This window comes from Macaca thibetana, chromosome 3, assembly GCF_024542745.1.
Source record: "Macaca thibetana thibetana isolate TM-01 chromosome 3, ASM2454274v1, whole genome shotgun sequence".
Lineage (NCBI taxonomy): Eukaryota > Metazoa > Chordata > Mammalia > Primates > Cercopithecidae > Macaca > Macaca thibetana.
In genome coordinates, this window is record NC_065580.1 from 101,209,800 (window position 1) to 101,222,274 (window position 12,475).

Sequence of the window (12,475 nt, forward strand, 5' to 3'; positions counted from 1 at the left end):
TGCTGCGATCTCAGCTCACTGCAAGCTCCACCTCCTGGGTTCAAGCGATTCTCCTGCCTCAGCCTCTTGAGTAGCTGGGATTACAGGCATGTACCACCATGCTCAGCAAATTTTTGTGCTTTAAAAAGTAAAAGGTTTTGCACAAATTGACCCATTGATGTTATTTCCCGAGAGGGTCAGGACTGAGACGGTCTTTCAAAATTACCCAGTCTAATCTCCAGGTTTTTTGTTTGTTTGTTTATTTTGAGACAGAGTCGCACTCTGTTGCCCAGGCTGGAGTGCAGTGGTGCAATCTCAGCTCACTGAAACTTTGGCCTCCCATGTTCAAGCGATTCTCTTGCTGTAGCCTCCCAAGTCACTGGGACTACAGGCATGCACCAACACACTTGGCTAATTTTTTTATTTTTAGTACATGTTGGTCAGGCTGGTCTTGAACCTCTGACCTCAAGTGATCCGTCCTCCTCGGCCTTCCAACGTGCTGGGATTACAGGCGTGAGCCACCATGCCCAGCCAAATCTCTATTTTTTTATAGTCAGGGACAAAGAGGTCCCAAGAGGGAAAGTGACTTGTCCAGAGACACACAGCAAGCTGGTGACAGAGCTAGAGTGAGAACTCAGGTGTTCTGACTCCTTGTTCACCCAGTGTACCCTCATTCCACTAAGTCTCCCCACCCGGCTTGGAAGGGCAGAGGGCTCTGCTTCCCTTTGGCTCTTCTTTAGCATAGACTAGTTTCAGTGATAACATCTCTGCCAGCATTCCTTCACTTCCCTTCTCATGCGTTACCCTAGAGAGCGTGTGGGCAGAACCTGTGATACGCTGTCAAGACTATGGGGGAAGGAGTCTTTAGAGAAGAAAACTCCGTTGTGACTAAAGGAAGGAACCCTCTGTTTGGGGCAGGGAGGCGGGCTTGCAAGTCATGACCATCCATCCACAGAACTGTTTCATCATGCAGCACTGAAATGCTGTACCTGTTAGACAGTAACTCCTGGTGTCCCTTCCCCTCACCCCCAGCAACTGCCATTCTACATTGTCTTTATGAATGTGACTACCCTAAGTACCTCATATAAGTGGAATCATACAGTATTTGTCCATTTGTGACTGGCTTATTTCACTTAGCGTAATGTCTTCAGGTTTATTCATGTTGCACTGTGTCAGGATTTCCTTCTTTTTCAAGGTTTTGAGTAATATACTATCGTATGGATATGCCACATTTTGTTTATCCATTCATACACTGATGGACACTTGGTTGTGTTCGTGTTTGGGCTATTGTGAATAATGCTGTTATGAGGCCAGCCACATGTAAAACATGTAAAACTCACTGAATTCTCCCAATAGCTCATGTGGACAGTATTATTTTGAAATTCCATTTTACACATGAGGAAACTGAGGCACGGACTTTCTCAAAGTAGCTATTAAGTAGAGAGCTGGGCTTATGAGCCCAAGCACTGACATTCCAGAGCCTGAGCTTAACCTGGACCGCACACTGTCATCTCACAGGGGTGCCAGAAGAACATCTAACTGGGCTTGGGAGAAGTCCAGGAAGCCTTCATGGAGGTGATCTGTGAGCTGAGACTTAAGAGTGAATAGTTGGCTGACGGCTGATGGAGAGAAGAAGGGCTAGTCATTCCCAGCAGAAGGAAAACCTGTGTGTTGTGGCTAATTACGCAAAAACCCAACTCCATTTCTAAGTCATGGCCCCTGTGGTCCCAAAGTAACATGAATATGAAAACAGAAGACACAGGAGATTTATTATCTGTGTGGTACCCCCCACTTCCTACCTATCCCCCTCCACCACATCATAGGAATCAAGTATCAAGGCCATGCCAGACTTGGAGAGATGCCAGCAGAAGCATTTCATAGGCTCAAAAGGATATACATTTCCCGGTCTCTTCCTGACCTATTTCTAACTCCCTCATCCTTATGGGGGTGGAGCTGGAGTTTGAAGGGGCTGTGGGGGAGGTGAGGAAGAGGAGGATGAAACCCCCACAGCGCTTTTGCCCTCTGCCCGTAAGTTCAGCCTATCTTATCCTAATGCATTCTTGGCTCCTTGCTGAGAAATGCTGCTTATCTTGCGACTCCATTTAATCTCAAAAACCCTGCATTTATTCTTTTTCCTAGAACTCAGAAAAAACCCAAGCTCAGGGAACATGGTTGTTTACCAGAGGCATTTTAACTGCTTATCTAGAAAGGAAAGGAACAAAAGTTGGCCATTCTGGTCATCTCAGCTTTGGCAGCACAGAGGTCATGGAGAAGTTTTCATAGGCAACTGCCTCTACTTATGAGAAAAGCTATGAAGACATACAGTTGTGTATAAGCACAGAAGTGAGACGGGCCCAGGCTCGTGTGGAGATCAAGGACCGCAAGACTTGAGCTCTGAGATCCTGCACATGTGGGCATGTTATATGTGCAATAAGTGTGTGGGGTGTCATGAATTGAGATCTTAATAAAAAGAACCAGAGGTGTAGAAACATGTCATCTTGAAACAAAAGAACGCCAGTGTTCCAGAGATTGTTAATTGTTCTCCCGTGCCCAGTATGCCCCTTAACTTCTTCATAGTAATAGATTTTTTTTTAGCTTGGCTGCATTTAGCTGGGCAAGGCTGCCTTAAACAAAGACTGCATTTCCTAGTCCCCTTTGTAGCTTTGTGTGGCCAAGTGAGTGAGTTCTGACCAAAGGGATTTGAGCAGAAGTGTCCTATCAGCTTCGGAAGCCTTCCTTAAGATGTGGTAAACCTGGACTCTGCTATTTATTCTTCATCCTTTACCCTGTCCTGTGATCTGCAATGTGGCTGCTGGCATCTTGGTCTAGGAGGTCAAGGCCACACATGGCGGAGAAACAAGACAGAGGGAAACTGGGAACCTAACAATGTGAAGCACTCAGGAGCCCTGGGTTTTTATGTGAGAGACAAATAGACTTTCATCTTGTTTAAGTCACTGATATTGTTGTTACCCTTATTATTAGTATGGCAGAAATGCCAGAGAAGTGGTGTTGTATCTCTTTCAGTGCATAAGGAGGTGTATAGTCCTGTGGCTGGGGACTATAACTTTGATCACTTGGTTAATGGGTTGGCCAACTTCTCATCATAAAGTGAACATTTTCCCCTTTGTAATTAAGCAGTATCTTATGGAGAGATTCTTTGAGACTACATAAATATCCTGTATCCACCAGTTTTAGCATCCATTGATGATTATTGTCTGAATGAATTATTATCATTATCCTGGTTGCCAAATGATGATTGGCAAACTCCATCATCCTTTCTACATTTACAAGTTTGACATTCAAATGTAAGGAGAGGCTTTTCCTTCTCCTTTATTTATATATATAAATATGGACTCATGGATTCTTATTTTATTAGTTGATTATAATCTATGACTCTCATTACTTACTCTGATGTACAGATTTAGCCAGTAGGAGCCCTTTTAAGCCAGGTGGTTTGTTTTTCTGACATGATTCCCTCATGTTTTTGAGTACTTCCTTACTAAGTTACTCTTATTTTGAGTTTTTCTGTCACTCTGAATGGAAGTGGATACTAACCAGTATAATCAGGTGTAAGAGTAAAAGAAATGGATGAGGGCTCTAGGGCTTCCTCTTTCAGCTCTGGACCTAGAGACCCAGCACCTGACATGCCAGGGGCAGGAAGGGGTTCACAAAGCAGCCACCCTTCAGCCAGAGTTGAGCTGGGAAGGCACTGGTTGCTGCTTGCTCCAAATAGCCTTGTTTTTGTGAAGGACTCAAACCAAGAAACCTGGGATAGTCACAGAGAAGAAGCTCTGTGACTAACTTCAAGCCCTGCCTTAAAGCTGAGGATACATCATGGTCTCTGCATAGAGACTGAAGTAGAAGGGAAAAATCCCTACAACCATCAGCCCAGGTGCATGGAGTTCAAATATTCAGGTAGCCAACCTAGAGGAAGGTGCTCCAATTGAACCATCAGAGCAAGGGAGCCAGGTTTGTACAGAGCTGTAGAGTAAGAAGTCAGAGAACCAGGGGAGAGGGAGAGCAAGAGGCAGAAGATTAAAAATTGTGAGCAGCAGGAGGCATCTCCAGGGCACATATAGAAAATCATATTTGTACAGCCTGGGGTAAATGGAGAAGACTGCTCATGGTAGTAATGGCCTATGGTCTCTGGCCAGATAGGCTCCATTTAGCTGTCCCGAGGCCTGAGGAGATTGTGACTCCAGCATCCCTATAATCAATTTGTGATACATCAGTGTGGACAATCCCTGTGGGAATATGTGGTCTAGCAAACCCTGGAGAAAGAGACCACTGCCCCACAATTGATTGAGCTTTCACTCATTCTTAGAGGTTTATAGTATTTAGGTTGAAAAGAAAAGCTGCTTTAACAAAAGACTCTCTCATCCCTACTTCCAGAAATAGACAAAAAAGTAAAAAAAAAATAAAAACATTAAGCTCAAACCAGATGAAAGTGTATTTCTCTCACCTGTAACCATCTGAAGTCCATGTCACCATGTGACTTTGCTCCATGCAGTCATTCAGGGAACCAGGCTCCTTCCATCTTATTTTTGCCATCCCCCAGGATAGCACACTTAAACTTGAGTAAGCATCAGAAGTACCTGGAAGTCTTATAAACACAGATTGCTGGGCCCCACCCTCAGAGTTTCTGATTCAGTACATTTGATGTAGGGACTGAGAATTTGTATTTCTAGTTTTCAAGTGGTGCTGATGCTGGTGTCTGGGGGCAACTACACTTTTGAGAATCACTGTGCTTAGGGCTGCTTTTGTCTTTAGGGTCACAGCACATGCTCATTGTTGCAGCTGGTGCTCTGGCTTACAGGAGAGAAAAGAGGATGAAAGAGATAGGGCCTGGTTTTAAGGTGCCGGCCCTCTTAATCTGCTGCTGACAAACTTAGTTCCATGGCTGCCTCTGACTTCAAGAAAGCCTGGGAAATACTATGTGGCTTGGAAGTCATTGCCCAGCTCCAAACATGTAACCATGCATGAAGGAAAGAATGGATTCTGTTAGGCAACTAGCAGACTTCACCACTTTGGGAGCAGTTTCAATGCATTTACTCAGACTAGAATTTTTATGCAGAATCCTACTTTGGAGGAGACTATGTTATGATTTCCAAAGAATGTCTGCACTGTTTCAACAGGAATTTTTCACAGGGAGGCACTGACAGCTATGTCTGAAGGTTCGGGGTCTGTACTTGCTGGTGAAAACATTAGAATGTGAAGCAACTGCCAAAAGTCTCAGCTTGGCTCCAGAGAAGGCACCTTTATATCTGGACAGCATCCAAGGAGCTTTGATCAAGAATTTCCCAGGGCCATTCCAGGGCAAGTGTGCAGCAAAGTAGGTTGGGTTTATATTATTTAGGGGTGTCTGTGTGTGTGTGTGTGTGTGTGTGTGTGTGTGTGTGTGTGTGTGTGTGTGACCTAACTGGTTCTTCTTCTCTGGGGACAACCTTCTTCCTCCCTTAATTTATTTTAAGGAATTGGCTCACATGATTGTGGGAGACTGGCAAGTTTGAAACCTGCAAGGCAGTCTGGCAGGTTGGAGACCAGGGAAAAGTTGATATTGCAGCTTGAATCCAAAGGCAGGCTGGAGACAGAACACTCTCTTCCTTGGGGAACCTTAATCTTTTGCTTTTAAGGCAATCAACTTATTGGATGAGGCCTACCCACACTATGAAGGAGAAGCTGCTTTACTCAAAGTCTACACACAGCAACATTTAGGCTGGCATTTGACCAAAGAGCAGGGTATCATGACCTAGCCAAGTTGACACATGAAATTAACTATCATATTGGTGGAGAATTATATATTCTTCTTGATTAAAATGGATGTTTTCTCAAAACCCCATGGGATACCTCTGCTATCATCTTTCCTTGCCCCATTCAGTCCCCGTGCACAGACCTGCACAAATGGCTGAGCCTCATCATTCCTAACAGCGAGGAGGTCTTGGATGTGCCAGGCCTAGTGAAAGACCAACAGCCTCACTGTTGGGGGTGGGAGGTGGCTGTCTCATCTCCTTCTATTGGAGCCTGGCTGGGGCCTGGGTCCCCCCTCCATCTCCAGTCTCATGTTGGTGACCATGTGGATACAGCCTGGCAGCAGAGATTGGGAGGTGGTGGATAAGACAGAGCTATGGGGGGAGAGTGCGAATAAGCTGTTCCTTCATATTGCCAAGGACAGTGGCCTGGGCTGGACCCCCTGTCCTGATCTTTGGGGATGGTGGCCAGACAGCTGGGAAGGTCTGAGAGTCACATCATTAGAAGGAGTTTCACAATGTTCTTCCAACCCCGCTAGTCAGATATGTTGCATTTGGTCAGATCCCTGTTCCCAGCCCCCAACCCTGATAGCCAGTCCCTGGGAGGATATGGTTATGAGGACAAGCGTGTGTGCTTCTATTCTCTGGAACCCCCTGATCCAAGCCCTCCAGATACTCCAGGAGCCCTCGGTTGGAGGGGGGGATTCATTCGGTCAGTTACCTCCCTGGAGCATCCTGGAGGAGGCAACACTTGATTCTCACAGTCTTGTAAAACATCTGGCCCCCATGTAGCAGGCCTCACCTTCCTGCTCTAAGTCCCACAACACAACAGATGCATCCTGCTGCCAGAACCAAACAGGGCACCAGACAGAATTCAGGGGGTCCAGAAATTCCTGTAGGTAGACTCACACAAATGCAGGAGCTCGTCGACTCAGAGATACACACAGCCACAGCTATATGATGATGGGTATGATTACACACACACACACACACACACACACACACACACATCCCCCTTTCTCCTCTGTGTGACAGCTGCATTATGAGCCAAGGCCTCTAAATTGTCCCTCCAATGTAAAGTCCATTGAATTTTTCTCCCTCCCTTTCTTCTCTATCTCAGGGACATGGAGTTAATTAATAACACAACTCTTGTCAATTCATGACATCCTGCCATCACTGGTCCTTGAGAGGCCATCTTTTGTTAACTAACGAATCAATGGAAATAATATAAAAGATGCTTAAGAAACAAATACACTCATGACACCCAGAGCACTGACGAATACTTATCATTACCTGCGTCGTTCTCATCTGCCATGTCCTTGACCTTCCCCTTCCCAGGTAACTGTTGACCTGAATCACAGCTTCATTTCCTTGCTTTTATTTTTACAAAGCTTTACCAAAGCTCTATTTTCTTACAAGAAATTATGACTTCTTGGTTTAAGTTGTTTTTAAGCTTATACAAAGATTTTACGCTATCCGCCATCTTTTGGGAGTTAACCTTTGCACTCATATTCCCATCGTTAAGATTCCATGTGTAGTCCATTGCATTGTTGAGAAGGTGAATGAAATGACTGCCCATCACTAATGAGGTGCATGCTTATCTTGGCTAAATCTGGCTTTAGGTCAATGGGTAACACGGAGAAATTATTACTTTCTGGATGTTTTATATAGTTCTTGCTTATTTAGCAGGCTTCGTGGGTTTATCCCTGTTTTATGAAACCTGGAAAAGCATTTTCTTTTCTTTTTTAGTGATTGTAGATATTTACAATGATTGGGTTCTTATTTTGATGGCATTGCTGTTTTTATCTCTAGCATGTTTCTTTACAAGAAGACCTCAATTACCATTCATGTTCAGGCAGGAATGCAGGCCTCCCTTAGGCTTGTGAGAATGTTCCAGCTCACAGGAACATGATGTAGAAAAATGAGGATTCCTTGCGGAGGATTGGTGGAAAATAATGGGGCATATGATGTGATCTGGTCTTTCCCAGATGTCTGGCAGTATACCTTCTGCCCTTCCACGATGACCAGATTGCCCCTTTTACTTGCCACCTTAAGGTTGTGTTAAGGTTTACTCCCAGGAGCCAGCTATGTGCCTGAAAAAAAGAATGCATTCCTGCACTTCTCTTCCCTAACCTTTCATTCCAATGTGAAAAAAGAGTTTCAGGGCCAGGAAAGTGACACACACACACTTAACCATGTCTAGCCTAAGTTTTACCTGGACTACTGATTGGTGCAGTTGCCTCCCAGCTAGTCTCCCTGCTTCCACACAGTAAGTCCTCATTTAGCATCATCCATAGATTTTTGGAAATTGCGGCTTTCAGCAAAATGGTATATAACAAAACCAGTGTTAACATAGGCTAATTGCTATAGACAAGAGTTGAGTTCCTGGCATATTTCTGGTCCCAAAAATATCACCAAACTTTTAAATAAAGAGCAAGATGTTTCAAATATTAAACATTGAAATAAGTGTGAGCTACACACCCAATTAAGAAAAATTCACTTAAAAAAGTAAGATAATTACCTGCGTATTCCAGTTCAGGATTAAGAGTGGTCAGAGCACAAGGCCTGCTTTGGACAGGACAACATTCCATCACAGGCAGCACTCACACCCACACCCACATCCACAGTCATTTACACTGGGACCATGTAGACACACACATTCACCCAACGTGCACAGCTTTGGGATGATGGAGGAAACCCATGCAGACACGAGGAGGACGTGCAAACTCCACACAGACAGTAGCCCCAGCTGGGAACTGATTTTTTTTTTCTTTTCAATGTCATAATGAAACAATGTTGAAGGAAGCAACTTTTTTTGAGGATCTGTTGTACTTGCCCCTAATCTACAATCTATTCTCAAAACAAAAGCCAAAGGGATCCTGTCAAAACCTAAGTCAGAGCCTGTCTCTCCCCTGCCCAAACTTCTCCAAAAGATTCCCCATTCAGAGGAAAAGTCAAGCCCTTCTGATGGCCCTATACCACCAGGCCCCTCTTTCTGTCTTCTCTCTGCTCCCTCTGGCCTCCAAATTTCACAAGCACCCGGGCTCGTCACCCTTGCAGGGCCTCTGCATTTGCTGTTTCTTCTGCTTGAGGTGCTCTCCCTCCAAGTCTCTGCAGAGCTCACATCCTCTCTTCCTTGCTGAAGTTCTACCATCTCAGTGATCTTATCCAGTCAGCTTTTAAAAATTATAATTTCTGCTCTCCATAAAAAGTCCTCCTATACTCCTTCCATGGTTTTTTTCTCTTTACATCTATGATTTTTGGGGGCCAGCTGCAGTGACTCGCTCCTGTAATCTCAGCACTTTGGAAAGCTGCATATCCTCAAGTCATCCTCCAGACAGGAGGACAGCTTAAGGCCAGGAGTTGAAGACCAGCCTGGGAAACATAGTGAGACCGTATCTCTATAAACAAACAAACAAACCAGGTATGGTGGTGCATGCCAGTAGTCCTAGCTCCTTGGGAGGTTGAGGCGGGAGGATCATTTGAGCTCAAAAATTTGAGCTTACAGCGAGCTATGATTGTGCCACCGAACCCTGCTTAGGTGACAGAATGAGATGCTGCCTCTAAAATAAATAAATACATACATACATAAAATAAATCTGTGATACCCTTTAAACCATCTGTGGTGCTCTGTATGTGCTTTCTATGCGTTTACAAATTTTTTTTCTGTCCATCTCCCCATTTCCATCTTTCCCCATTCTCTCTCTAAGAAGGCATATATTTTACAGTGTTAAATCTGCAGCACCCATACACCTGGCACGTGGTAAGGACTCAACAAATATTTTTACAGGAGTAAATGAATGAAGGAATGAATGATTTTTTCTCTTTTCACCCTCATCTGCCTCCACAGGTGGAAATCTCTCTTTCTTCTGACCTACTATATAACACCTACTATCTGTGATACACAACATAGGTCCTCAACATTTTTGGCACCAGGGACCAGTTTCGTGGAAGACAGTTTTTCCATGGGAAGTGGGGGATGGTTTTGGGATGAAACTGTTCCACCTCAGATCATCAGGCATTAGATTCTTATAAGGAGTGCGCAACCTAGGTCCCTTGTATGTGCAGTTCACAATAGGGTTCGTGATTCTATGAGAAGCTAATGCTGTGGCTGATTGGACAGGAGGTGGAGCTCAGGTGGTAATGCTCCTTTGTGGCTACTCACCTCCTGCTGTGTGACCTGGTTCCTAACAGGCCACAGGCCCATACTGGTCCACAGCCCAGGGAATTGGGGACCCCTGATACACAATCTCTTATGGAGCATAAATCTGTCTCATGTTATTCTTTTATTGTTACACATCATCCATCAGTGTGTCTTCACACCTGGAACATGAGGGCCCCTGGACCAAGCATCACACTGTCTCCTGCAACTCCATCCTTCTCTCTCTCATGTAAGAGCATATGGCTCTTTCTCACATAGCACATCGTGTTCAAAAGAGGCATCTCAAAGAACCATCTCAGGTTGAGAGGGGAAAGTGTCTGGAGATTATGGTGCAATCTGCCACATTAAAGCCACGTCCTATGGAGACTGCATAGGGTGAGACAGTTGTTTCCCAAGTGTGGTACATGTGCCAGTAGTGGTCGTAAGGTGATTTAGGTGAATGCATACCTTTCTGGTTTTGTGTTTGTTTTAATGTGTATTAGAGATTTAATAAGCATATAAAACCCAAGATCTTGTGGCTATTACTGCTTGGGAACACTCTCCTTTTAAAATAAATTGTAAAACATCTATGTGGATTTAAAGAAAATAATACATAAGTAACAGTATAGGGGTTAAGGGCTGAATTGTGTCCTTCAAAATTCCTGTGTTGGGCCGGGCGCAGTGGTTCACGCCTGTAATCTCAGCAGTTTGGGAGGCCGAGGCGGGCAGATTGGCTGAGGTCAGGAATTCAAGACCAGCCTGTCCAACGTGATGAAACCCCGTCTCTACTAAAAGTAAAAAAATTAGCTGGGCACAGTGGCGGGCGCCTGTAATCCCAGCTACTCGGGAGTCTGAGGGAAGAGAATGGCTTGAACTCGAGAGGTGGATGTTCACTTGGCAGTGAGCTGAGATTGCACCACTGCATTTCAGCCTGGGCGCCTAGGTGGGACTCTGTCTCAAAAAAACAAAAAAACAAAAAAAACAAAAAAAAAAAAACAAACAAAAAAATTCCTGTGTTGAAGTTCTAAAGCCTGGTATCCCAGAATGTGACTGTGTTGGATAGGGTCTTTAAAGAGGTAATGAAGTGGAAACGTGGTCATTAGGGTGGGCCCTATTCCAATACAATTGATGTCCTTATAAGAAGAGATTAGCACACAGGCACACACAGATGGCTAGCCACGTGAAGACACTGAGAGAAGGTGGCCATCTATAACAGAAGCCAGGGAGAGAGGCCTCAGAAGAAACTATCTAGCTGACACCTTGATCTCGGTCTGTAGCCTTCAGAACTGGGAGACAATAAACGTGTTGTTTAAGCCACCTGGTCTGTGGTAGTTTGTATGGCAGCCCGAGCAAAGGAATACAATAGGTAACATGCAGAAGTGGCAAAGATTGTGAAGGTGGAACCCAGGTGACTAAGTTTGGGGAAAATGTACTGGGCTTGGTTAGAAACCCAACTTTCCCAGTACCCAGCTGTGTGGGCCTCAGCAAAATCTTAGCCTTTCTGAAACTCGTGTCTCGTTTTAAAGAATGGGGCCAACAGTAACCACCTAGCCAGGAAGTTGTAAGAATTAAAAGTGCAATCGCGAGTTAAGAGCTTGGTGATCAATAAATGGCAGTCTCATTACGGGAAAGCGGGCATCAAGGGGGCGAGGAACATGTCCTTTAATTTCGGTCCCCAAGAAGCAGAATCCTGGGCTTTCTTGCCCCCATGGTCCAGGCCCGCCAGGTCAGTAGCGTTGGTGGCCCCAGAGGGGGCGGTGGTGCTGAAGGTGTACCTGAGGGGGTCACTTTCCTGTGAGTTTAGTCCTCCAGAAACAAGGAGGCAGGCATTCTTCCCATTTTACGTCTAGGAAAACGGAGCCTCGGAGCAGAGCGGTAATTCGTCCTAGGCCTCTCGGACGACCAGGGCCAGGGTCAGAGTGAGGCCCCGAGCCCGGAGCCCGTGGGCGGTGCCCTGGGCGACACCGGGGCGTCCTGGCTGCGGCCTCCCACTCTGAGACACGAGTTTGCAGGACGCTCCACCCCTTCCCTCCCGCCCCAGCCAGCAGTCCCCAGGGAAGGGGAGGAGTTCTCGCAGCGCCGACGCCGCCGTCGCCACGGCAACGCGGCCATACTGCGCCCGACCGACCCAGCTGCCGGGTGCTGCGGCCCGGCGTGGGCCTAGTGGGCAGAGCCACAGCCAGAGCCAGTGCCATGGACACCCTCTTCGTGGAGGAGGTGGCCGCCTCCTTGGTCAGAGAGTTCCTCAACAGAAAGGTAACGGCTCGCCCCCTCCAAAACCCGGGAAATGGCTCTAATTTGGGGGGATCATCGGGGTCTCCCCTGAAGGCTTTGCACCTTCTGGGAGGGCGCCCGTTCCCTGCCTTCTGTCTGCTCCAAAGATGCCCCAGAAGAGCGCCGCTTTCCCGGGACAGGGGAAACTACATTTCCCACAAGGCGTTTCTGCCGTCGTCAGCGGGCGCTTCCGCAAGGCAGGGTTTGAGCCGGTCCGCTGCCCTCCGGGGGAATCCGCGCTCCGGGGAGGCGGCAGCTGGGAAGGGGGATCGGGGACCGCGCCAAGCAATCCTAGCGCGGGCTCACAGCGGGCGGGCCTGCGCCCCAGCCTGGC

The 12,475-nt window shown here is 46.3% G+C and overlaps 2 protein-coding genes across 2 annotated transcripts in view; one reads left to right on the forward strand and one right to left on the reverse strand.

Annotated features, from left to right (window-relative positions):
- The window catches only part of GGCT (gamma-glutamylcyclotransferase), a 1,150,694-nt gene that overhangs the window by 245,420 nt on the left and 892,799 nt on the right, over nucleotides 1-12,475 (reverse strand). The gene's annotated exons all lie outside the window — the stretch shown is intronic.
- Nucleotides 11,619-12,475, forward strand: part of MINDY4 (MINDY lysine 48 deubiquitinase 4) — a 131,906-nt gene continuing 131,049 nt past the window's right edge. The window contains exons 1-2 of the mRNA XM_050783224.1: nucleotides 11,619-11,622; nucleotides 11,978-12,123. Coding sequence (XP_050639181.1) covers nucleotides 12,061-12,123 — 63 coding nt within the window. The 5' untranslated portion in view covers nucleotides 11,619-11,622; nucleotides 11,978-12,060. The remainder of the gene's footprint in view (nucleotides 11,623-11,977; nucleotides 12,124-12,475) is intronic.